We start from the raw sequence: 27,618 nt of genomic DNA on the forward strand, positions 1-27,618 counted from the left end.
TATGCGGACAGATTTTACTGTTGTGGGTCTAGTAACACTTTACCAACCGATGACTCCTTCAGGTGTCACTGGGTTTCTCCTGTTGATAGCTGAAGTATAAACTTAAAGCGGACCTTGACTAAATTTTTTTTCAACTTTCCATCTATTACATTTTCTGCTCTTGTTGTTTTAACTTTGGATAGCCAGTAAATACATCATACAGCCCACTTCCTGTTTCCTGTTTCTTGTCTGGTAAAAAGCCTAGGCTTATGACATCATATACAGCTCTCTCACTCTCGTGAGAGTTTGCCAGGAAGGGAGGGGTATGAGTCATAAGAGGGCCACTGAGAGCTGCAGAGCTGGAGGTGTGTCTGTGTAAAGCCAGGAAGTGAACAGACAGCAGCTTCAGCTGCCCACATTTAAAATGGTTGCAGCCAGACTCACATTTGATAAGTACAGAATCACAGTGTATATAAAATAATACGCAAAGTGGTTGGAGGGAGACTTCAAAATGGCAAACATGTTTTAAATTATATGAGCAGACTGCAGTTCTCCTTGAAGTCCTGGCGATTGGGGCTTTCAAAAAAAAAAAAAACATTGATCAGCCAATAGATAAAAATAAAATTGTATCTTTTTTGTATCTTACTGTATTTCTTCGTCTACAGATCAAAGGCATGAACTTCGATCTGCAGATGAAGTCAGGTTAAAGCAACCTGTGAAGGTTGTGTTTGTTTTTTTGTTTTGTTTTTTATATATACTAGACGTTTCTGTTTAGGCTGGGTTCACACTACTACACTACTTTCATCCTACTTTGCTCTGTGTTCAATGTTTCCCTATGAGAGCGTCTTGTAGCGTCCTACACAAGTCGGTCCGACTTTGAAAATGCTCCCTGTACTACTTTTGGTCCTACATTGATCCTACTTCAGGCCCATTGAATATCATTGAAGTCGGACCAAAGTAGTATCCTGTTCATGAAAGTAGGATGGATGTAGGACCAATGTAGGATAAATGTAGGACCAATGTAGCAGAGCAAAGTAGGATGAAAGTAGTGTAGTAGTGTGAACCCAGCCTTAACCCCTTAATCTACTTTAATCAGCCTTAACTCCTTATGCTCCTCCGTTAAATTATTATTTTCCAGCTGATTTTCTTTTTTTGTTCACTTCTATTTTATAAACTGATAATAATTAAAACTTTTTGTTTGCTTTGTTCCTTGATATTTTTACACCTTTTACCTGTGTACTTACAAGTTTCACATTGAAAACATTGCAACATTAAAACAAAATTTTTATTTAATTTTGTAAATAACTTTTCAATGCTTTGTACCATTGCTGACAGATGAAGTCTAAACAAAACAGTTGCGGTAGGTATCGGTAATTAGTATAAAGAAATACAAAAAAAATCGGTGCATCGCTACTTTTTACCCGTAGTCCGTAATACCGTCTGACAGTACAGCTTACTTTGTGGTAAGGTCTGGAGCCATTCTGGTACTTTCATTTTTTTTTTAAATGTTTACATGTGAGAGACCAGCACTCCAAAATTAACAAAGGTATCGGATCCTGTAGGGACTGCTTTTTTTCAACTGGTCCTTCCCCAACAAGTACAGAGGCTGCCTGTCACCAGCTTCAAAAATAAAGTCTAGTTGATGTCTTTTTGTAGTTTATTGCTTGAAGAACTTGAACATGAGAGGGAGTTTGGGACATGTGATTCCCCCAAAATGCTCAGAACTTGAAGACAGGGGCGGCTCTCTAATTAGGCAAAGTAGGTGGCCGCCTAAGGCCCTGCGTGTACAGTGGCTTTATGGCCGCCTAAATTGCCTAATGTGTGTGTTTGGAGTGGAAGGGAATGTCCCCAGGCTGACGGGGTGAGCCGCAAGAGGGCCGGCGTTCTATCAGATTCTAAAGTATGAGTGATCCCTGCGCTTAGGAAAAATATTAGTAGGTATGATAGACTGCATCCCCCCCCCTAATTAGATACCCCCAAATAGGGGTACTATAAGATATAAGGTGTGTATTGTGGGGGTAATGGCGCTGTCTGTGCTTCTCTCTATAGATAATAGGGAAAAAATGGGAGAAAGGAAGATGGGGGGGGGGGGGGCAATGCACCTGCTCCTAGTCCCAGTAGCTAGATGGATAGGCTAAAGATAACTCTCTTAATACCACAAAAACAAATCATATATAAAAACCAAACATACTGTGAGTGTTTGTACTAAGTGCAGTGCTACAAAAATACCAGGTGTATAAAATCCATATGAGGATTATTATATAAATAAGTATTTGGAATCCTTAAAGTACCTGTAGCAAAATTATGTACCACAAATAATCAACACAGTTCAATGGTGAGACCTAAACCTGAATAGGTAATGAACATGCGCATCAAATTGCGCCTAAATGAGGTTAGTGAACCATCAAATATGTGGTGCTAAAAAATCATCAAAAGATAATAGATAATAACATCATCCTATTAACCACTTGCTTACTGGGCACATAAACCCCCTTCGTTCCCAGGCGAAATTTCAGCTTACGGCACTGCGTCGCTTTAACTGACATTTGCGCGGTCGTGCGACGTGGCTCCCAAACAAAATTGACGTCCTTTTTTCCCCACAAATAGAGCTTTATTTCGGTGGTATTTGATCACCTCTGCGGTTTTTATTTTTTGCGCTATAAACAAAAAAAGAGCGACAATTTAAAAAAAATATATTTTTTTTTTACTTGTTGCTATAATAAATATCCCAATTTATTTTTTTAAAAAATATATTTTTTTCTCAGTTAAGGCCGATACGCATTTTTCGACGTATTTTTGTAAAAAAAAATAAATAAATCGCAATAAGCGACTGGTTTGCGCAAAAGTTATAGCGCCTACAAAATACGGGACAGAATTATGATTTTTTTTATTTTGTTTTTACTAGTAATGGCGGCGATCTGCGATTTTTTTATTGGGACTGCGATATTGCGACGGACGTATCGGACACTTTTGACACAAATTTGGCGCCATTTACATTTATACAGCGATCAGTGCTATAAAAATGCACTAATTACTGTATAAATGTGACTGGCAGTGAAGGGGTTAACACTAGGGGGGTGAGGAAGGGGCCTTTATTTGCACTTCCACCCGCAAAACATACAGGGAATGCAGAGAGCTAGTCTACAAACAGTGGCTGAACCATTAACCAGTATACAATACAGAAGGTAAATGGTATAGATTATAAAAGGTAAAATTAAAAATCTAAGTTGAACACCGCACATCAACAGGTGTAGTATGCCGCCAGACTGAAGGAACGGCGTGCGTTCCAAATGCGCGTCAGCTGGCTCACCCGGAAGTGTGTGCGTGAATGCGTGTTTCCGCTCCTTTTATTCTTACCCACTTATCATAGTTTTTTTTTAAGACCATCTCTCAAAGCGGGAGGTACATGGCAAAATGGCTGCATAGGTCCCTACGAGAAGCTAGTGTGCTGGTGCAGCTAGTACAATAAGGATCTGCTGGCAGGATGTAAACAAACACTGGAAGCAAGCGCAACAGGCCAAAATAGCTCAGTTGGGAGAGCGTTAGACTGAAGATCTAAAGGTCCCTGGTTCGATCCCGGGTTTTGGCAGCAGTTGTAGCTTTGATCGGTGTCCCACTATGTGGTGAACGGTTGTATGTTGAAATTTGTTACAATAAAGGAAAAAAAGTGATTATTAAACACTAGAAGCAATGGACAGGATTGTGGACTAAGCATTCATCTGGCTTTGGATGTTTCAAGATAGTGTCACTCACTGTGTTGAATGTTTAATTTAGAGAAACAATAATTTTTCTTAGTAATCCAAGAGTGTTATCAGTTTGACCAAATTATTGAATTTTTGTACAGAAATCCAATGCAAAAGAATTACATAAAATATTATGGTAACAGTCAACACATTTTTATGCCTTTCAAAAAATTTGTAACTTGGAGCTTAAATAGAATAAACAAAATATTCTGAGGAGTCCGGTGTAAAATCATGCAGCTCTCCTGGGAATTTCTTAAGTTGATCAATGGAAATATAACCTATAAGAGATAATATCTACTTAATATAACGAGAAACACCCCTTCCCTCTTGATGGCAATGCAGATAAATAAAGAAAAAATGTAAGTGTTTAAAAAATAAATTATAATAAAATAAATACAAATTAACCACTTCCTTACTGGGCACTTAAACCCCTTCCTGACCAGAGGACTTTTTGCGATTCGGCACTGCGTCGCTTTAACTGACAATTGCGCGGTCGTGCGACGTGGCTCCCAAACAAAATTAACGTCCTTTTTTCCCCACAAATAGAGCTTTCTTTTGGTGGTATTTGATCACCTCTGCGGTTTTTTTTTTTTGCGCTATAAACAAAAATAGAGCGACAATTTTGAAAAAAAAAACATTTTTTTACTTGTTGCTATAATAAATAGCTCAATTTTTTTTTTACGTTTTTTTTTATCCTCAGTCTAGGCCGATACGTATTCTACATATTTTTAGTAAAAAAAAAAAAAAAATCGCAATAAGCGACTGGTTTGCGCAAAAGTTATAGCGCCTACAAAATAAGGGACAGAATTATTATTATTATTTTTTTTTTTTTACTAGTAATGGCGGCGATCTGCGATTTTTATTGGGACTGCGACGTTATGGCGGACACATCGGACACTTTTGACACATTTTTGGCGCCATTCACATTTATACTGCAATCAGTGCTATAAATATGCACTAATTACTGTATAAATGTGACTGGCAGGGAAGGGGTTAACACTAGGGGGTGAGGAAGGGGTTAAATGTGTACCCTAATTAGTGTTCTAACTGTGGGGGAAGGGGGGTGACTGGGGAGGTGACCGATCTGTGTCTCTATGTACAAGAGACACAGATCCGTCTCCTCTCTCCCCTGACAGCACCGCTGTCTGCGAGAGCCGGCAATGAGAGATGATCTCATATGTAAACATATGAGATCATCTCTCATTGGCCGCACAGATCGCCTAGGAAACGGCCGCTCCGATTGGCCGTTCACGGCGATCTGTGACTGGCTGTGTCCAAGGGACACGGCCAGCACAGCAGTTCCCCGCTGAGCGCGCGCGGGGAACGTGCAAAGGGGCGGCCGTAAAAAGACGGCCTGTTAGAGATTGGGAGCCGCGCTGAGGCCGTACAAAGTCGTACGGCCATCAGCAAGTGGTTAAAAATAAACGTAAAGATACCCCTGTTGCCCCTTGTACACACCCCAATGCAAACAAGCAGTATTGGAGACACATGTATGATAACATAAAGTGCGCTACACATGGGAGGTATTGTCACCAACATCAGAGCAATAAATCCAGGGCCATAATTTAATGTTCACTCTAAATTGAAAACCCATAATGACTTTTAAAACATCACCTAGGGAGAATTTTGAGTACCATAATTGTTGTAATTTCACGGGTTCATGCAATTTTAAGGCTTGACATGTTTGATATGTATTTACTCAATGCAACCCCATTTTGTTTATTCCACCCAAAAATAATTGGGTATAATATTGTTTTGTTGACACTAAAATTAATTTTAGTGTATTTTTTGGCTGTGCAAATAACAACATAAAAAAGTGAAACTGCAAAATGTATCTGGGCTCATCTGCCTTTTGCTTCAAGGGATGTGGCCAGATAGGTAAGTTTCTACTAGGGCTGTGCAAATTAACTTTTAATTAATCCATTAATCTTTATTTTTTTTGAATATAGCGTAAACTCGCATGGATAATGCAAAATTAAAAAAAGGTTAGTGTCTTGCAAGACAAACAACCCGTCTTCGACAAAATATGGTCTCCCTGGCTTGCCTATTTACAGGTTCCGGACATGAGGTGATGACTCCAGGAACGTTTGGCAGGGGATCCCCGGACCGATTCGCCATCCTCCCTTCTTCTCACCTCTTTCTTTACTCTCTTGTTATGCCGGTCCTGCGACTAATACCTTTTCACCTCTACACCCCTGATCTTTGATCACCTAGACCAGGGCTCAAAATTTCATGTCCTGAGCCACTAGCCAGGCCTTTCAAGTTACTCGCCACTAATTGCACCACCCAACCCCTCCCCTGCCCCACCCCTAGGTTCGCCCCTAAACACGCCTTTGTAAATTACTTCATGAAATTACACTGTTAAATGTTTTAAGCAGAATTAAGTTCCAAAAATAAATATTAACAACAACGTTAACAATATTAACATACAACACAGTACCTGCAGCCTCACAGTGTCCCATCAATTGCAGCGTCACCGTGCCCCATCAAATGCAACGTCATCGTGCCCCATCAAATGCAGCGTCACCGTGCCCCATCAAATGCAGCGTCACCGTTCCCCAATCAATTGCAGCTTCACTGTGTACCATTAAATGCACAGTCACCTCCCCCCTCAGCTTTGGACCCCCTGCATGCTACACATTCACCTTTCCCCCTCTGCATGCTACACAGTCACCGTCTCCCCAGATTTGGATCCCCTGGATGTTGCACAGTCACCTCTTCCCCCCTGCATGTTACACAGTCACCCCCCCCCCAAATTTGGACCCCATGAATGCTGCACAGTCACCTCTCCCTCCCCCTGCATGTTACACAGTCAACTCCCCCCCCCCCCAGCTTTGGACCCCCTGCGTGCTGCACAGTCACCTCCCCCCAGCTTTGGCATTTTGCACAGTCACCTCTCCCCCCCCCCCCTGCATGCTGCACACAGTGCACAATCACCCCCCCCCCCAGCTTTGGACCCCCTGCATGCTGCACCGTCACCTCCCCTCCCCCCAGCTTTGTGGCCCCTGCATGCTGCACAGTAACCCTACCCTGAACAGAGGGCGGGAACTACTGAACGACTTTTCATATTAACAATGCTAATGATTGGTTGCTAGGACCTCTTAGCAACCAATCACCTGCTAGTTGACATAATTTCCCATCTTCTATTCAGCGCTGTCCCACTTTCTCTCCCTACCCTACTGTACTGGAGAGATTGAGACCACTCCTGCTCCTGTCTGTGTCAGTCTGGCGGCGAGTCACCATGGTAGCGGTACAGTCCGCACCTGGCCCCGCCCCCATGCCGGCTTGACACCCCCCCGCAGTGTGTGCCCGTCCTGGCCTGACACCCCTCACCCCCGCAGTGTGTGCCCATGCCGGTCTGTCCTGACGCCCCTTCCTCAGTGTGTGGCACCCGGGGGCAGCCGGCCTCATACTGCCTCCAGACTCCGGCAAACACAGCGCCTCACCAGATGTGCTGAATACCTCACAGCACACTGCTTCCCGCAAGAGGGCCGGCGTTCTATCAGATTCTAAAGTATGAGTGATCCCTGCGCTTAGGAAAAATATTAGTAGGTATGATAGACTGCATCCCCCCCCCTAATTAGATACCCCCAAATAGGGGTACTATAAGATATAAGGTGTGTATTGTGGGGGTAATGGCGCTGTCTGTGCTTCTCTCTATAGATAATAGGGAAAAAATGGGAGAAAGGAAGATGGGGGGGGGGGGCAATGCACCTGCTCCTAGTCCCAGTAGCTAGATTAGCTCAATTTTTTTTTTACGTTTTTTTTTATCCTCAGTCTAGGCCGATACGTATTCTACATATTTTTAGTAAAAAAAAAAAAAAAAATCGCAATAAGCGACTGGTTTGCGCAAAAGTTATAGCGCCTACAAAATAAGGGACAGAATTATTATTATTATTTTTTTTTTTTTACTAGTAATGGCGGCGATCTGCGATTTTTATTGGGACTGCGACGTTATGGCGGACACATCGGACACTTTTGACACATTTTTGGCGCCATTCACATTTATACTGCAATCAGTGCTATAAATATGCACTAATTACTGTATAAATGTGACTGGCAGGGAAGGGGTTAACACTAGGGGGTGAGGAAGGGGTTAAATGTGTACCCTAATTAGTGTTCTAACTGTGGGGGAAGGGGGGTGACTGGGGAGGTGACCGATCTGTGTCTCTATGTACAAGAGACACAGATCCGTCTCCTCTCTCCCCTGACAGCACCGCTGTCTGCGAGAGCCGGCAATGAGAGATGATCTCATATGTAAACATATGAGATCATCTCTCATTGGCCGCACAGATCGCCTAGGAAACGGCCGCTCCGATTGGCCGTTCACGGCGATCTGTGACTGGCTGTGTCCAAGGGACACGGCCAGCACAGCAGTTCCCCGCTGAGCGCGCGCGGGGAACGTGCAAAGGGGCGGCCGTAAAAAGACGGCCTGTTAGAGATTGGGAGCCGCGCTGAGGCCGTACAAAGTCGTACGGCCATCAGCAAGTGGTTAAAAATAAACGTAAAGATACCCCTGTTGCCCCTTGTACACACCCCAATGCAAACAAGCAGTATTGGAGACACATGTATGATAACATAAAGTGCGCTACACATGGGAGGTATTGTCACCAACATCAGAGCAATAAATCCAGGGCCATAATTTAATGTTCACTCTAAATTGAAAACCCATAATGACTTTTAAAACATCACCTAGGGAGAATTTTGAGTACCATAATTGTTGTAATTTCACGGGTTCATGCAATTTTAAGGCTTGACATGTTTGATATGTATTTACTCAATGCAACCCCATTTTGTTTATTCCACCCAAAAATAATTGGGTATAATATTGTTTTGTTGACACTAAAATTAATTTTAGTGTATTTTTTGGCTGTGCAAATAACAACATAAAAAAGTGAAACTGCAAAATGTATCTGGGCTCATCTGCCTTTTGCTTCAAGGGATGTGGCCAGATAGGTAAGTTTCTACTAGGGCTGTGCAAATTAACTTTTAATTAATCCATTAATCTTTATTTTTTTTGAATATAGCGTAAACTCGCATGGATAATGCAAAATTAAAAAAAGGTTAGTGTCTTGCAAGACAAACAACCCGTCTTCGACAAAATATGGTCTCCCTGGCTTGCCTATTTACAGGTTCCGGACATGAGGTGATGACTCCAGGAACGTTTGGCAGGGGATCCCCGGACCGATTCGCCATCCTCCCTTCTTCTCACCTCTTTCTTTACTCTCTTGTTATGCCGGTCCTGCGACTAATACCTTTTCACCTCTACACCCCTGATCTTTGATCACCTAGACCAGGGCTCAAAATTTCATGTCCTGAGCCACTAGCCAGGCCTTTCAAGTTACTCGCCACTAATTGCACCACCCAACCCCTCCCCTGCCCCACCCCTAGGTTCGCCCCTAAACACGCCTTTGTAAATTACTTCATGAAATTACACTGTTAAATGTTTTAAGCAGAATTAAGTTCCAAAAATAAATATTAACAACAACGTTAACAATATTAACATACAACACAGTACCTGCAGCCTCACAGTGTCCCATCAATTGCAGCGTCACCGTGCCCCATCAATTGCAGCGTCACCGTGCCCCATCAAATGCAACGTCATCGTGCCCCATCAAATGCAGCGTCACCGTGCCCCATCAAATGCAGCGTCACCGTTCCCCAATCAATTGCAGCTTCACTGTGTACCATTAAATGCACAGTCACCTCCCCCCTCAGCTTTGGACCCCCTGCATGCTACACATTCACCTTTCCCCCTCTGCATGCTACACAGTCACCGTCTCCCCAGATTTGGATCCCCTGGATGTTGCACAGTCACCTCTTCCCCCCTGCATGTTACACAGTCACCCCCCCCCCCAAATTTGGACCCCATGAATGCTGCACAGTCACCTCTCCCTCCCCCTCCATGTTACACAGTCAACCCCCCCCCCCCCCAGCTTTGGACCCCCTGCGTGCTGCACAGTCACCTCCCCCCAGCTTTGGCATTTTGCACAGTCACCTCTCCCCCCCCCCCCCCCTGCATGCTGCACACAGTGCACAATCACCCCCCCCCCCAGCTTTGGACCCCCTGCATGCTGCACCGTCACCTCCCCTCCCCCCAGCTTTGTGGCCCCTGCATGCTGCACAGTAACCCTACCCTGAACAGAGGGCGGGAACTACTGAACGACTTTTCATATTAACAATGCTAATGATTGGTTGCTAGGACCTCTTAGCAACCAATCACCTGCTAGTTGACATAATTTCCCATCTTCTATTCAGCGCTGTCCCACTTTCTCTCGCTACCCTACTGTACTGGAGAGATTGAGACCACTCCTGCTCCTGTCTGTGTCAGTCTGGCGGCGAGTCACCATGGTAGCGGTACAGTCCGCACCTGGCCCCGCCCCCATGCCGGCTTGACACCCCCCCGCAGTGTGTGCCCGTCCTGGCCTGACACCCCTCACCCCCGCAGTGTGTGCCCATGCCGGTCTGTCCTGACGCCCCTTCCTCAGTGTGTGGCACCCGGGGGCAGCCGGCCTCATACTGCCTCCAGACTCCGGCAAACACAGCGCCTCACCAGATGTGCTGAATACCTCACAGCACACTGCTTCCCGCCGGCCCCTCCTCTCGTCTTGTCCCAGGGGATGCCCGGTGTCTGTGTGTGTGTGTGTGTGTGTGTGTGTGTGTCTCCAGCCATGCCGCTCTGTTTCCTCTCGCTTCAGCCAGGAAACGGTCAGCCTTCTAAGTCCCTGCATCTCACTCGCCCTGCACTAAATTCCACTCGCAAAATGCGAGCAGGCTAGTGGAATTTTTGGGGCTGTCCTAGACTTAAAAATACTACATCGCCCTTCCCTAGCATTGCTTCATATCAGCCATGAACATTTTCCCCCACACAACAGTAGTTGTCAGGACCTAGTTCTAAACCTACAACATCTGCTGTGTCTGGCAGTTTCTCTTCTTGCTGAGCTACCTGAGATGCTGGACAGCTCCCTGCCTGATTCCTTAGACAACCTTGCCTTGTGTCTTGTTTATCTTGAGCCTTGAACCCATTGCGCTTCCTATTTAAGCCAGACTTTTGCACTTCTTGTTTGCCAGATTATTGTGTTCTCTCCAGCCAATATCTCACTCTTGCCATGTCTGTTGCCGTCTATTTCTTTGCTACCACTTGTTACTGACCTTTGGCTAGTTCCATGACTGTGTTTCTGCTTGATCCAAACCTTCAACCACTTGTTACTGACCTTTGGCTTGTTTTTTTACTATGTTTCTGCTTGAACCCCGACTGCTATATCTGCTAATGAACCCCAGCTTGCTCACTTCCTGGTGTGGTGATCCTGAGGACTGCGACCTGATACTAACACTTAACAAAACCCATCTCTACCATCAGGGGCTCTGGTGATTACCTGTTAGTCCTTACACCCTGCACCTTGGGTGAGCTCACATCATTCATCAGGGTGACCTGCATGTATCCTACTGGTCGATGGGAGCCTCTCTACTGGTTTAGCTATTAATTTCCGAGCCTGACTGTGACAGTATTGCTGGTCCATTTACTCCCTGTGGCTAAATTTAACATTGGCAAACCGTGGAACACCATGGACGCTCCCATTCTTAGAGATACTCTTTCCACACTGTGAAATGTAAAAAAATATTAGCCTTTAAAAATGTAACCAAGCTGAAGTTCCTTAACTTTTGATCCTCATGGTTGCATAATCCCAACTGTACAATTAATCCTTGACAACTGTTACTAGACTGGATGTAATGTTTTTCACTTTTTCTTTTTCCCTCTTCTACAAACGATACTTTGCCCCCACCCCCCTTTTTCTCTTATTCTCTTCTTGCCTTACTTCTCTCTTTGCTTCCCCATGTGGAAAATATGATGTCCTTCACAACTTTGATGTCAACTGCATTGTATTTTTGCATTTCTAATTCATCTTTTATTATAGCACTATACCAGTGTTCTCCAAACTGTGGCCCAGGGGCCAGATGTCGTCCTTTGCTTGCTTTTATTTGTCTCTTGGCACTATTTCATTCATTAACACCAATGAAAGGGTATAGTTCCTCCCAATGACACCAACAATAGGGATCAATGACACCTATGATGGAGGGCCATTAATCCCAATGGTACCAAGATGGAGCACAATTCCTTACAATGACACCAAAGATGGAGCACAATTCCCACCAATGATGGGGCACAGTTCCTCCCAATGACATAAAAAAAATGGGGCCAATGACACCAAAATTGGGGCACAATTCCTCCCAATGACATAAATGGTAGGGCACAATTCCTCTCATTGACACCAGATATGAGCCATTGTTTACTCCAAGCAATGCTGATACATTTTTACTCCAGATGACCACAGTCCGGCCCCCCTAAAGTCTGAAGGATAGTAAACAGGCCCTTTGTATAGAGAGTTTGGGGACCCCTGCAGCATATACATTCAATTATTTTCTGAGGTTTGTCTTATCTGCTATATCTCATGTCATGTCTCTGTTATACTAATTTTCAATAGAGAAATATTGTTTTAAAAAAAAGTAATTTCTAGCAAAAAAAATGCAGATATTAACATAAGCAAAAGATTAAAAGAAATTACTTTACTTTAACCTGGTAATCAACAGTCATTTTTGACAAAATGCAAATTTACCTGTGTGCATATTATTTCCAGGAAAATTCGGAAAGGTATGGCATATGCCTTCATCAGAGGATCCATTATCAGACATCAAGTCCTTATTCCTACACAGTAACAAAAAATGGCATTGTCATATTCTACAGGGGTCTATGAAGGAGAGATGCTGCCTGAGTCAATTAGAGTGATTTTTCGCGACAGTACTGACCAATCAGAATCACTCTGATCTGTTCCAGAAGCGCTACGCAGAGAAGAGTGGTGATTTCAAATCCCCAGATCACTGGACCGGCTGCGTCAGCACTGATAGTTCAGCATCACCAGAGGTAAGTACAGTGGTGACCGGGGGTGTGGGGCGTGTGTTTGCTATTAGTTCAGCTTTATATTTTTTCTGTAAAGTGAACGAATACCTTAAAGTGATTGTAAACCCTTACAGACCACTTTATGCTACAGGTAAGCCTATAATAAGGCTTACCTGTAGCTACCCAGTATATCTCCTAAACCTATATGGTTTAGGAGATATCCCCTGTCCCCTGCATGTGCCGATGTCATTGACACATGCGCACTGGGGCAAACTGAAGCAATGGCACATACGTGCCGTTGCTTCAGTGACCGTGCCATTGCCGCTGGCTCCCGCGTGCATGCATGGGAGTGACGTTATCGCGTCTCCGGCCAATCACAGCGCCGGAGCTGCGATACCCGGAAGTAACCCCCGGGAGAGATGTCGCCGCCAGAGGGGGGGGGGGGGGGCGAGGACCACTGCGGGGGCTTCGATGTAAGGTAATTAATTCATAATGAGCTAATATGCTATGCTATGCATACTAGCTCATTATGCCTTTTGTCTTGCAGGGTTTTCTTTATTTTTTTTTTTAAACTTACAAGTCCTGTCCCTCCCCCAGCCTGTGACTGGGCAGTTAAAGGAGAAACATCTCATCATGACTAATAAGCAAAGCTCTCTGTCACTCTGCTCTTTTCGATCTGCATACTTGCTATAGGTATGTGATTTGAAAAGTACTGAAATCAGTGGGCCAGCAAAAGAGCCAGGCATGCAGCATTTTCAGAACGAAGTCAGCGATTGCAACCTTCATATTTCTCTTATGACAGGTTTATTTCAACTGTTGCTCCTTACCTTAAATCACATTCCGGATTCCTGTGATCATTCTCTTCAGCACCACTCAAGGTTTTACCATCCTAAAGCCAACATATATAATTTAGTTGTATAAATCACTGCAACCACAGAACAAATGCCTGGGGCTATGCCAACAGTGAAGCCGAGAAGAAAAAAACATGATGTACTTTTGTATGGCACATTGCATTACAGTTGGGCTGTTTACATTGTAAAGATTTTTATGGTAGCTGCCATAGCTGACCTGAAAATGCTAGATGTCTGGTTTTTATGCAGATTTATCAGCTTCTCTACCTTTTGAGTCCTGGACCTGGAAAAATTATGCAGACAGGAGATCTGACATCACTCTGATTTCTCATCTGCTTCTCCTGGATCAGTAAATAATAATGTCCAAAACAGCCAGGCATCCAATCCGAAGGAAAGGTCAGCAATGGCACCCTCCATAACCCTCTTATCACCCTCTATACAGATTTATTTTAACCACTTGCCTACAGGGCACTTTCACCACCTTCCTGCTCAGGCCATATTTTAGCTTTCAGCTCTGTCGCACTTTGAATGACAATTCCACGGTCATGCAACACTGTACCCCAATTTTTTTTATCTTTTTCTTCATACAAATATAGCTTTTGGTGGTATTTAATCACTGCTGGGATTTTTATTTTAAAAAAAGAAAAATGTTTCTTAGTTTCTGTCATTAAGTTTTGCAAATAAGTAATTTTTCTCCTTCACTGATGTGCACTGATGAGGCTGCACTGATGGGCACTGAAGAAGCAGAACTTGGGCACTGATGAGGAGACACTAATATGCAGCACTGGTGGTTACTGATAGGCGGCACTGATGGGAGGCATTGATGGGCAGCACTGATGAGCAGGAACTGATGGGAGGCACTGACTGGCATCACTTATGGGCACTGATTGGTGACACTGATGGGCACTACGGGGGCATTTCTGTAATCAGAGCACTGATAATCAATGCCCTAATTATCTATCCAAGTCTCCCCTGCGAAGAGATGCCGCTGATCAGCACTCCTCACCGCAAACTCTACCAGTGTGAGGCGAGGATAGCCGATTCCCGGCACTTATGTATTTACATGTGACCGGCTGTGATTGGACACAGCCGATCGCATGGTTAAAGAGCGGTGACTGTGGCTTTCTACAGAGATCAGGGTCGCGTTGGGTCCTAGCAACACGACACGGCCACGATCATCGCACTACTCACCCCAGCGGGCGTGTGATAGCAGCCCTTCTGGGGCGCCGTCATATGACGTCCTCCCAGAATGAGAGCCACACCGTCCCTCCGTCATTTGACGGTGGGCGGGCAGGAGGGGGCAGGGCTGGTGCAAGGATTTTTGACACCCTAGGCGAAACCTCATTTTGCCGCCCCCCCCTTGGCTTCAACCTGACTCCACCCCCTTTCCTCTGCCCATGTAAACTCCTTTTTAATGAAGAGCCCATCAAATGCAGCCTCGCCAGCGCCCATCAAATGCAGCCTCACCAGCGCCCATCAAATGCAGCCTCACCAGGGCCCATCAAATGCAGCCTCACCAGGGCCCATCAAATGCAGCCTCACCAGCGCCCATCAAATGCAGCCTCGCCAGCGCCCATCAAATGCAGCCTCGCCAGCGCCCATCAAATGCAGCCTCGCCAGCGCCCATCAAATGCAGCCCTCACCAGCGCCCATCAAATGCAGCCTCACCAGCGTCCATCAAATGCAGCCTCACCAGCGCCCATCAAATGCAGCCTCACCAACGTCCATCAAATGCAGCCTCACCAGCGACTATCAAAAGCAGCCTCACCAGCGTCCATCAAAAGCAGCCTCACCAGCGCCCATCAAATGCAGCCTCGCCAGCGCCCATCAAATGCAGCCTCGCCAGCGCCCATCAAATGCAGCCTTGCCAGCGCCCATCAAATGCAGCCTCGCCAGCGCCCATCAAATGCAGCCTCACCAGCGCCCATCAAGCCTCACCAGTGCATTGATGTTTGCTTGCTTCTATTCATTCGGGAGTCGGGACACAGACACAGGCCTCCGCCGCTGTTGCGCCTCTGACACTATGTGCGAACGGAGCGGTGGCTGCCTGCTGATGCCGAGACTTAGTTACTTGCTGGAGAGAGAAGAGAGTAGGAATACCAGTGGCCGGGCGCCCTAGGCAGCAGGGCGCCCTAGGCGGCTGCCTAGTTTGCCTAGTGGTAGCACCGGCCCTGGGAGGGGGTTAAAGTATCTGTAAACACAACATTAAAAAAAGGTTGCATTATCTCTCTATAATATTCTTAGCTTATATTAGCAATTGTTTTTCAAAAAAGCATGCAATAAACGTCTAAAATACTTGCTGACCCCGTTTTCTCTATTTCCTGCACTGGTATGACTACACTAACCATAGATTGCTATCTGCTGAGCATTGTCACCTATTCCCATCAGTAATCTCAGGAAAGTTGAAGCTACACATGGCATGCTGCCCTCTTCTCATTATCAGCAGCACACTTTGAATACCCAGAAGGAGGAAGTGAAAAGAGAGACAGAGAATTGAGTCACATGGCCTTATACACAGGGGCTGCTACTGCTGCTGTATTTTTACCCAGATCAAAAGCAGAGACTATTATGCAAGTATTCCTATGTTCCAATAGCCTAACTGCAGCTGCACATAGCCCCTTGAGTGTATTTCTGAATCCTAGTGACAGACGAGTCTCTGTCCTATTGTTAATATCTCATATGCACAGTGCCAGATAGGTCGGTGCTACTGTATGTGTATAGTATATTAGTAGATGAACCTTTTTATTGCAATATTATTAACATGCAGCTCCTGTTATTCTAGTTCTGTCCCTTCTGGTCTGGGATTCTAAAGCCAGCTTAAAGCGGAGCTCCACCCTAAAGTGGAACTCACGCTGATCGGAACTCCGGTGTCACATTTGACACCTTTCAGGGGAAGGGGGGTGCAGATACCTGTCTAAAGACAGGTATTTGCACCCACTTCCGGCCACACAGTTTCGGGTTTTCTGCGGGCAGAACGTCACCTCCCATCCTCCCCCCATTGTGCTCTGGGAACACTCGGCTCTCAGAGCACAGCGGGAGCCAATCAGCGGCGCAGTGCAACTCGCGCATGCGCCGTAGGGAACCGGGTAGTGAAGCCGGAGCGCTTCACTTCCTGGTTCCCTCACTGAGGATGGCGGGGGGAGCAGCAGAGTGACGAGCGACCGCTCGTCCTCTGCTGCGGACGGCGCTGGACTCCAGGACAGGTAAGTGTCCTAATATTAAAAGTCAGCAGCTGCAGTATTTGTAGCTGCTGGCTTTTAATATTTTTTTTTAGTGGCACATCCGCTTTAAGTTAGAGCCAGTTTACGCATGCAATGGACAGTGATGGTAGTTAGAGGTCTGGTTGCATGTCAGATTAGAAATTACTAGAGCGTAGTGATGGGCGAGCAGTTCTCACCAAGCATCAGTTTGAATTTACTGGGATCTGGGTGGGATTTTTGTCCACCAAGCGCCTCACAATGCACTCTGTGCTGCACAGTGCATTGTAATAGCCCTGATTGGCCGATTGGCTGAAGCAATGCACTGGTGAAGGGTTTTTCCCTTTCAGGGCACAGAGCACTGTGAGAGCCCTGATTGAACAAAGTCATGATGACATGGCTCAGTACTCATAGTCCCAACCCACACTATAAAAGGTTTCTTCCCACGGAACCTTTTGCAGCGTGAAGTTGGAGATAGAGCAGGGCTCAGTGAGTGTAGAGTGTAGTGTTCCCCCTTTTTTAAATAACATATGTGTGTGTATATGTATATATATATATATTATTTTTTTTATCAAATAAAGTGCATCCAAGCACCCATTTCCTATTATCTAATACATTTGTGTAATAAGCCCCTCCATTCCTGTCTGGGAGGCCAACAAGAAGAGGCAGAGGCTCCCATGCCACTATGAGGGGGCCAGCAGCATCTGTGTCCACAGGCAAAGGTGCACACAGTCCGTCCAGGGCAAGGCACATTTGTCTCTTTTTACTAATGTTGCCTGTGCTATGCAACCACAGCATGCAGAGGACGTGGTGGACTGGCTTACTAAACCATCCTCATCCTCCATTACCCAAGCAGAGACTAGTTTGCAGTCCACCACAGCTGCTAGAGAGGCCTATTCTGCCTTTTTGTCCACAGCTACTCCTGCCAAAGCCCCAGCTTTATGCACAGAGGAGACAGCTGAATTATTTGAACACAGCATCAGCCACTTGCTTCTTGAGGATGCACAGTCATTACTTGATTTGGATGTTGGTTCTGAGATTGAGGAAGGGAGTAACATGAGCCTACAGAGAGGGGGTAACACTGATAAATAAATTGGCACTCATGTTCCTCCAGCCGTAGCGTATTGTTGTATGTTGTATCTCGCGCCAATAAATTAAATTAAAATAAAATTAAATTAATTTATATATAGTGTTAAGCTGCTACCCAGTAGTAATCAAAAGATTATACATCAGACAGGAGGCTCATATCTTATGCATGATCTTTCTTTTATTCATGCTCACAGCAGAAAACAACTTTAGTGAAATGTTATAGAAAAAAATGTTTCTTTAAACTGGCAACCAGAAGTTACACCCCCGGCAGCCCTCTAGGTGGGTCTGCCAATCACGAGGTAGTCCAGTCAGTATATAAAGGCCTGTCCCTTTAGGAACCTCCTCTTTCTTTCTGCTCACAGATCAGAACTCAGATAAGTAAAATTCATTGAACTCTATAGATTATTTTATACATATATAGATATACTCTTTGTTTCAAGTGTAATATCTGTAACCTATCACAAATCTGACATTTGGGTTTTCCTTTTTTTCCCCTTGTGGGAATTTATTATTAGCTCAATTCCTCTGTGGATTTTCCTTTTGATTCGCCCCCCCTTCGGGACGCTATCTGATCCACCTTTCTGTAATTGTAGATTTTATTTTTATCTTCTTCAACCTTTATACCGCTCTGTTAAGCCCCGCTTTTAACAAATCACTTATTACCTGCGTTCTTCTATGGGACCCGGTCAGCGCGCACCCTCCGCTCTGACCAGTCCCAAATCACTCACATTCTCCTGCGCGGTCTCGCCTAACATCGCGAGATGTCGGCGCCATCACCATCGGATCCTTCGCGCCTTCTGCTCTCCATCAGCGCGCTCTTTCAGCCAGGGGGGCGTGTCGCGACCTCTCGTCCTATCAGATTAGGACGGGAGTTCTCGCGAGACTTCGCCCTCCTCCCCCGTGCTCCGCTCCTCCGTCACGCTCAGCAGTGTGTGAGCGAACGGAGAGGTGGACGGAGCACGGACCTTGCGGTACCATCCCTGGGAATTTATTCCCCTATTACCCAAATAATATAATATATATATTTAACCCTATACCTGATATTTTAGTATATATATAAATATATAGTTAGATCTACGCTACAGCTCTCTTATTAGCCTATCTTATTTTCAGCATCCCTAGCCTTCCTTTAGTCTAGCGCTGCCTTTTCACTTTTAACAGCACTATTGCTTACAGCTGCAGCATGGCAGAAGGCAGGGACCCCACCAATATGGACATTCCCTTAGAATTACTAGATCCTTCACAGGACACACCTGTAGTTATGACTACAGCACAGATCCAACAGCTGATAACTCAGTCTGTGCAGGCTGCCATGGCCTCGGTGGTACCTGCCCCACCTATACCCCATAGATCCGGGTCTCCTGACACCGGCATACCTATGATAAAAAAGGGAAAGGCGTCTCAGAAACGCCGCCACATTGAAGTGGCCCACGACTCCCCGGCAGGGGAAGTACTAAATATGCTCCAGACAGTACCATCCCAGGACTATCGACCCACTGTTCTCCCAGACTCGGTACGACCCCCGGGCCTCGGGGAGATAAATTTACAGAGGCAACGATCCGCCAGGCGGACAAAACCGGACTCCTTCGTGGACTCCTCTCCTGAGTCGTCCGCGGAGTCCGAGGCGTCTGACGCCTATGAGTCTGGAGAAGACTATGAGGACAGTGGGCACCTGTCGGTTAAGAACGACAACAACCCTGTACCCCAGGGTGAGGTTTTATTAGACTCCCACGGGGAGCCATTCTTTGATCCCGAAGCCATTAGTCATCCTAGATCCGGTGATTGGACACCTCTACCCGAGGTGGCTCAATACATTGAATACTGGGCTCGGAGGTCGGTCGACAAGACCAACAGGAACAAACTACGCGCGGAATGTCCCCGCCCGTGTATTACTAAAAAGGTAGTGAGCACTCCTGAGGTGGACCCCATCCTCTTGAGATACCTCACTAGGAGTGGGAAATATTCTAAAAAGGGGATAGAGAGGTCCTTCAAAATGATCCAGGACCGGGTATTAGACCTATTTGGCCCCATCACGAAGATCCTAAATCTCAGTGAGCAGGCTTCCGCCTCTGGTCAACCCGTCGATTTATCCCAACTTAGGGGATGGACCCAGAGAGCTGTGTGTCTCCTGGGTTCAGCAAATACTGCATGCTCCATGGAGCGTCGTCGCTCAATTCTCATGAGACTCGATCCCCAACTCTCCCATCTGGCCGACTCTGAACCGGGGCCGTCTGCCGACGGCATGCTATTCGGAGATTCCTTAATAAAGGACATAAACAAAATGGTAGGGCTCTATTCCAGCCTGGACAAGGCCCAGACGTCTCTGAAGAAGACTAACACTAGAGTTTTTCACAAGGCCGGTAGATATAGAGGCCGCTCTACCGGCCGTTTCTCCTCCTCCAGGCCTTTTCAAAGAGCTCCCGTACACTACCAGACTCCACCGCCCTACTCCGTTCCGGTTGCCCAACCAGCACCCTTTTTCCCCCCCCGGGGACGTCCATGGAGAGGCCGAGGTGCTAGAGGCTACCCCCGTTCCAGACCATCTCCCGGTGAGTACAATACCTCTGCACTTGTCCCACATACCTGTAGGGGGAAGGTTGAAACATTTTATCCACGCCTGGTCTGCGATTACGGCAGACTCGTGGATACTCAGTACAGTGGCGGGCTACCAAATAGAGTTATATGCCCTTCCAGTGATGGACCATACTCCTCACCCCATCCGATTTTCTATCCCAAACGCCAGTCTTATGGACAGCGAATTACAGGATCTCCAGACCAAACTAGCTGTAACAGAGGTGGTCTCAGACTCTCCCGGTTTCCTCAGCAACCTTTTTCTTGTCAGGAAAAAGGGCGGAGGTTTCCGACCGGTCATAAACTTAAGGAACCTCAACCAACATGTCGTATACCGACATTTCAAAATGGAAGGCATTCACTGCCTAAGAGACCTCTTACGCCCGGGGGATTGGTTAGTCAAGGTAGACTTGAAGGACGCCTACCTTACGGTTCCCATCCATCCATCCTCTCAACATTTACTCCGTTTCCTGTGGAGGGACAGAGTGTGGCAGTTCACTTGTCTTCCCTTCGGTCTCTCCTCAGCCCCTTGGTGTTTTACCAAGTTACTAAAACCTGTAATAGCATCCCTACGGAGCAGAGGGGTGAGGTTGATCGTCTACCTAGACGACATACTCATAATGGCTCGCTCACCCCACCTAGCAAACGCCCATGCATCATGGACAGTTACCCTACTTCAAGACCTGGGTTTTCTAGTAAACCACGAAAAGTCGGTCCTTATCCCATCTCAGGAGATGGAGTTTTTAGGATTTCTGGTAGACACCAACCTAGCGGTCCTGCGCCTACCCAAGGCCAAACTTTTGACCATACGCAAGGAGATCAGTCTCGTGCTCAACAAGCAGAGGGTATCCCTTCGCGGACTGGCACGTCTCGTCGGCCTATTGGCAGCGTCGATCCAAGCCATCTTTCCTGCTCCCCTCCATTACCAAGCCCTTCAGAGGCTAAAAGCCCTTCATCTCCGCCAGGGGCTCCGCTACGCGGACGAAGTCCAACTGGACGCGGAAACCATGGAGGAGCTTCGATGGTGGCTACGCCACGCCGTAGAGTGGAACGGCAAGACCATATTCAGCTCCAACCCGGACTTCATTCTGGAGTCGGATGCCAGCCGCCATGGCTGGGGCGCTCGGTGCGGTTCATCCTCCACAGGGGGGACGTGGTCCGCGGAGGAATCACTATTTCACATCAATGCGTTAGAACTCTTAGCAGCCTTCTTCGCCGTCAAGAGTCTATTGCCTCACGTTTCCAACTGCTGTATATTACTTCGCATGGACAACATCTCCGCTGTCCAATATGTCAATCGACTGGGGGGCTCCAGGTCCAAGATCCTAGCGGATCTCGCGAGGGAGTTCTGGCATTTTTGCCTGGAACGCAACATCATCCCAATCGCGGAATATATTCCCGGCATCTCCAATATTGTAGCGGACTGGAACTCCCGTCACCTATCCGACTCCAGCGATTGGCGACTAGATCAGACAGTGTTCCTTGCCCTCAATCTCCTGTGGGGTCCATTTACCCTAGACCTCTTCGCGTCCCGCCTCAACCGCCAACTCCCACAGTTTTACAGCTGGAGACCGGATCCGGAGGCTCAGGCGGTAGACGCCCTTCGCCAGGCCTGGCCCCGAGGGACACACTATGCGTTTCCCCCCTTCTCCCTGATCCTCAGGTTTCTTCTTCACATTACACACCTGAGAGCGACGGCCGTTCTAATCACACCATGGTGGCCGACGCAACCTTGGTTCCCTCTCCTCCTGGGGATGACGGTGGACCTCCCCAGACTCCTCCCTCACTCCCCTCACCTTCTCACCGGCCCCAACGGGGACCTTCATCCGTTACTCGTGGACAGCTCACTCCCCCTCCTCGCTTGGTTGGTCTCGGGGTGCCCGATTCAGGCTGCATCCTTTCAGGAGCAGCTAGGAATCTCCTCACCATGGCCTGGGCCCCCGGAACTAGGTCGGCATACCAATCAGCCTGGAAACTCTGGGTTCGTTGGTGTGATCAACGACAGGTTGATCCCATTCAAGCACCTGTGACCCTTGTGGTTAATTACCTAGCGGAATCCTATGGATCCGGGAGGTCTTACAATTCCCTCAATGTGCATCGATCAGCGATCTCAGCCTATCACTCTCCCGTTGACTCGCTACCAGTAGGAAGACATCCTTTAGTGTGCCGCCTACTACGGGGCGTTAGGTTTCAACGACCCCCTCGACCCAAGTACCAACAGACTTGGGACGTAACCAAAGTTCTCTCCATGTTCTCAGATTGGGACGACAATGATTCGCTGCCTTTAAAGTTACTATCCTTTAAATTGACTGTCCTCTTATGTCTAATCTCCATTAAACGGGTGTCGGACGTCAGAGCTCTGGACATTTCCAGACGCCAGTTCTCACCTCAGGGGGTGAGGTTTACGGTCGTACGTCGTACTAAGACCGGACTTCAGTCGGTTTTTTACCCTTTCTTCCCATCTCACCCACGCCTTTGTGTGGTTCGCTGCCTACAGACTTATGAGTCTAGGACGTCCCCATTACGGTCTCTGCGCTCTTCGCAGCTTCTTATTTCTTACGTCAGACCTCACCTTCCAGTTTCTTCGGCCACATTGGCCAGGTGGGTACGCTCTGTCATGGACATGGCAGGGATCGACACGTCCCTATTTGGCGCTCACTCTACCAGAGGGGCTATGGCTACTAAGGTCATCACTACGGGAGGCTCCTTATCGGATCTATTACTAGCAGCAGACTGGTCTTCAGCGACCACATTCCGTCAATTTTATTTCAGACCGGAGGAACACGTATCTATGACTGTGTTATAATTATGTGTGTTTTTACTGTATGCTTGTTATAGCTTTAAACTTGCATAAGATATGAGCCTCCTGTCTGATGTATAATTCGAGATTTTCCTAGCTTGTGACGGAAAATATTGATTATATGAAGACAGGAGGCGAGTATCTTCCCTCCCGACCCGTCCCTTTCACTGTTTTATATCTCATCTATTCCAGGTTATTGAACCACGCAGGTTCCAGCTCTATGGCTGAGTGTTCCAGCGCGTCCTGTTTGATCCCCTGTTGGGATCCTTTTTCGTCATGTTCTGTTCAACATTTGGACCGGTTGTCCTCACAGATCGGAGACGGGGGCTCCCTCTCCATCCAGATGTCCGGCTGTCGATTATCTACGGCTCCAGAGGTCCAGTTCCTAGGATAGAGGTCGGCCTGTTATCGATAGCCGGATTTGCTTGCAGTTCGCCTCAAGAAAGAGGAGGTTCCTAAAGGGACAGGCCTTTATATACTGACTGGACTACCTCGTGATTGGCAGACCCACCTAGAGGGCTGCCGGGGGTGTAACTTCTGGTTGCCAGTTTAAAGAAACATTTTTTTCTATAACATTTCACTAAAGTTGTTTTCTGCTGTGAGCATGAATAAAAGAAAGATCATGCATAAGATACTCGCCTCCTGTCTTCATATAATCAATATTTTCCGTCACAAGCTAGGAAAATCTCGAATTATGCAGTGTAAAATTGTGTGGAAATGGGTGCGCTAATAAATAAATATATTTTGTGATACATAATTGAAATTCGTAAACAAATATATATAAAACACCTGTAATTACTATAGTAAAAAGTCCTGTTAGAGTGAACTGTGTACCAGTGATAAGTTGCACAAGTTGCTGTGCCAAATGAATAAAATAAATAAATGATTAGAAACTGTGAAAATGAACCAAGTTCTATTAGATAAGTAGTATCATTCAAGTGAAAGTCTATTATCCCAATTGATTCCTCAAACGGTGAAGAAGATTTGCATGCTGTTGAGTCAAAAATAAAGTGCTGCGTGCTATATTTTCAGATAGAGCGATGTTTCCACCTTCACCTTTAAGACTATCACCAAAATGTGAGAATTGGATGGCTCCTTACCAGATATTAATGTCCCTTACTTTGTTACCAAAAAAGGGAACATTAAAGCTTGTGACAGGATCACCTGCTATTGATAATAACGTCCTGGCAGTGATGCTTGCGTTGTTGGTTGGATGCCCGATTTATGCATGTAAAACAAAGGTAATGCCATACATAGTGTAATTTGTTTTTTATTAAAAATGTAAAAGTAGAGGGAGCCAAGTGGCCGCCTACCATTTAGGGTGCCTTGAACCCGGCACTGGGGCTAACTCGCGTAGTAGCGGAAAGAGGTCCTGGATACTGGATGCCGCGCTCGTTGTCCGGGCGTGCGTTCCACCTTGGCTTGTGCTAGGAACCAGCAATGCAGGAAGTGACGATATGCGTGCGTGGTTAGGTACCGCCTCTCGAGGCGGTACCTAACCACGCACGCATATCGTCACTTCCTGCATTGCTGGTTCCTAGCACAAGCCAAGGTGGAACGCACGCCCGGACAACGAGCGCGGCATCCAGTATCCAGGACCTCTTTCCGCTACTACGCGAGTTAGCCCCAGTGCCGGGTTCAAGGCACCCTAAATGGTAGGCGGCCACTTGGCTCCCTCTACTTTTACATTTTTAATAAAAAACAAATTACACTATGTATGGCATTACCTTTGTTTTACATGCATAAATCGGGCATCCAACCAACAACGCAAGCATCACTGCCAGGACGTTATTATCAATAGCAGGTGATCCTGTCACAAGCTTTAATGTTCCCTTTTTTGGTAACAAAGTAAGGGACATTAATATCTGGTAAGGAGCCATCCAATTCTCACATTTTGGTGATAGTCTTAAAGGTGAAGGTGGAAACATCGCTCTATCTGAAAATATAGCACGCAGCACTTTATTTTTGACTCAACAGCATGCAAATCTTCTTCACCGTTTGAGGAATCAATTGGGATAATAGACTTTCACTTGAATGATACTACTTATCTAATAGAACTTGGTTCATTTTCACAGTTTCTAATCATTTATTTATTTTATTCATTTGGCACAGCAACTTGTGCAACTTATCACTGGTACACAGTTCACTCTAACAGGACTTTTTACTATAGTAATTACAGGTGTTTTATATATATTTGTTTACGAATTTCAATTATGTATCACAAAATATATTTATTTATTAGCCGTAGCGTATTGCCAAGTTGGCTCCAGTGATGAGGATGGAGGGGATGATGATGATGAGATCACTGACTCTACTTGGGTGCCTGACAGAGCAGAAGAGGAAAGTGAAGGGGAGGCACAATCCCAATGAGGCAGTAGAGATGCAAGATTAATCATTAAGAATCAAGATCACGATTCTTCCCTCCTCACAATCTTAAATTGATTGTAAACCCCCGATTATCACTTTTACCTATAGGCAAGCCTAGAATAAGGCTTACCTATAGGTAGAGGAAATATCTAAAAAACGGGTGCCTTTTAGGAGACATTTACCTTGTAGTGTGCTGATGATGTAATCGGCACATGCGCTGTGAAGAAACGGACCTCCGTGCCATTTCTTCACTCGCAATGATCGTGACTGATGGCTCCCGCATGCATTTGTGGTAGTGACGTCACGCGGTTCCGGACAGTCACAGAGCCAAAGTCTGTGGCCCCAGAAGGAGACCGGGAGAAGAAGGATGCAGTCACCAGTGGGGACATTGTGGGCTTCGTTTGCAGGTAAGTGCCACATAATGGGCTAGTATGCAAAGCATTCTAGCCCATTATGCGTTTACTTTGCAGGGGAGAAAAGAACAAAGTAAAACCCAAAAGGGTTTACTTCCTCTTTGACAAAGCATTTTCCTGATTCTATGCAGAGTTCTTTGACAGCTGTCAACCCCCCCCCAAAAAAAACAGGCAGTCTGCCACATTTCACAACATTCCTCAGTGCTGAGCTAACTATAAACATTGTAACATTTTGTTCTTTATATCAAAGGAATCAACTTCCGAAGTCAGTAAATGAGGCAAGTTTAACCACTTAAAGACTAAACCTTTTTCTGACACTTGTTGGTCTCAAGGCAAAATCATTATTCTTTGCTAGAAAATTTTAAGAATCCCAAAACATTATTTATATTTTTAGCAGCGACCCTAGAGAATACAATGGTGGTTGTTGCAATATTTTATGTCACACTGTATTTGCGCAGCGGTCTTTCAAATGCAATTTTTGGGGGGTACGCTTTAATTAATTAAAAAAAAAATAAACTGTAAAGTTAGCCCAATTTTTTTGTATAATGTCAAAGATGATGTTACGCCGGATCCGTTTTCCCAGAATCGTGCAGCTCTACAAGGCAGTATGTCCTCCAGAGGCAGCCATCATGAAACTGTAAAGAGGCAGCCATACTATTTCATCAGATTATAGAGCACGTATATCCCAACCCACTTCCCAGAGCTCAGCTGTGTGACATCATTTTTAAGAGCAGAGTCTAATCCTGCATTTGCCAAGGATAACTGTGAAGGAAGATGACTAAGCGCTGATATTTGCAAAAAACGCATCTACCTCTTTGTCCCCTGCTCCATCTGTCAACCACTTGTCATATGAAGCTTCAATAAAAAGATTTTTGGAAGTGCAGCCGTCCGGAATTAACTGTGAAGGGTTATGGTGTGAAGGCACCACCAACACCCAAGGCCCAATTTTTCCACACCTGCGCGACATCATTTTTAAGAACAGAGTCCAATCAAGCATTTGCGAAGGATAACTGTATGGTGTGACGGCACCACCAACACCCAAGGCCAAATTTTTCTGCATCAGTTACTTCTATCCAAAGATTGCAAAAGAGACACCAGGCTTTATCAAAAAAAAATATTGTTAATTTTGGCCTGAATGTACTGTAATTTGGCTTCTTCACATAAGGCTTGCTCACTGTGATGCAAAATGTTGTTATTTCCATTCAAAGTATTAGCTTCTAATAGTAGAAAGAAGTAGTAAATCACATTAGTACTGTTTAGATGAGTCCTTTTAAAATGTGCAAGCAGCCATTTTTTTTTTTATAAGGGACATGTTGTCTATTCTGCAATAAAACCTGCATTGTATGGAAGCCCATTCTTTACAATTCCCTGTTTATACATGGTACATTCTATGCATTTGCTGCCTGACCATGATGTACTCATTATTTTCTGTATACTTTTTTCCTGCCACATTCTATGTAAAAAATGTTCATATAAATAAAGAATGTAAAAAAAACAAAAAAAAAATGGTGGATCAAAAAGGTGTGCTGCAGCATGCCAACAAGGCCACTCACTGCTCAAATTTCAGCCAGTTCATGAGAAAAGAGTCAAAGCTCGATCAGTGAATGGCCAACTTAAGACACTTTTATTTTGTACTGACCTGCTTCTTCTGTTGTGTGTCATCCTGCTCCCAGATAAAGTTGCCAATTTCTCTTCTGATTTCTTTTAAATAC

At 45.7% G+C, this 27,618-nt stretch overlaps 1 protein-coding gene and 1 non-coding gene across 2 annotated transcripts in view; one reads left to right on the forward strand and one right to left on the reverse strand.

Annotated features, from left to right (window-relative positions):
* Positions 1-3,495: 3,495 nt before the first annotated feature.
* Positions 3,496-3,568, forward strand: TRNAF-GAA. The gene has a single exon. It is a non-coding gene; the product is annotated as a tRNA-Phe (tRNA).
* A 222-nt stretch (positions 3,569-3,790) lies between these two features.
* TERB2 (telomere repeat binding bouquet formation protein 2) overlaps positions 3,791-27,618 on the reverse strand; it is a 35,799-nt gene continuing 11,971 nt past the window's right edge. The window contains exons 4-7 of the mRNA XM_040342892.1: positions 27,546-27,607; positions 13,446-13,507; positions 12,338-12,426; positions 3,791-4,000 (exon numbers count right to left, since the gene is read on the reverse strand). Of these exons, the coding sequence (XP_040198826.1) occupies positions 3,909-4,000; positions 12,338-12,426; positions 13,446-13,507; positions 27,546-27,607 (305 nt within the window). The 3' untranslated portion in view covers positions 3,791-3,908. The remainder of the gene's footprint in view (positions 4,001-12,337; positions 12,427-13,445; positions 13,508-27,545; positions 27,608-27,618) is intronic.

This window comes from Rana temporaria, chromosome 3 (assembly GCF_905171775.1).
Source record: "Rana temporaria chromosome 3, aRanTem1.1, whole genome shotgun sequence".
Classification (NCBI taxonomy): Eukaryota; Metazoa; Chordata; class Amphibia; order Anura; family Ranidae; genus Rana; species Rana temporaria.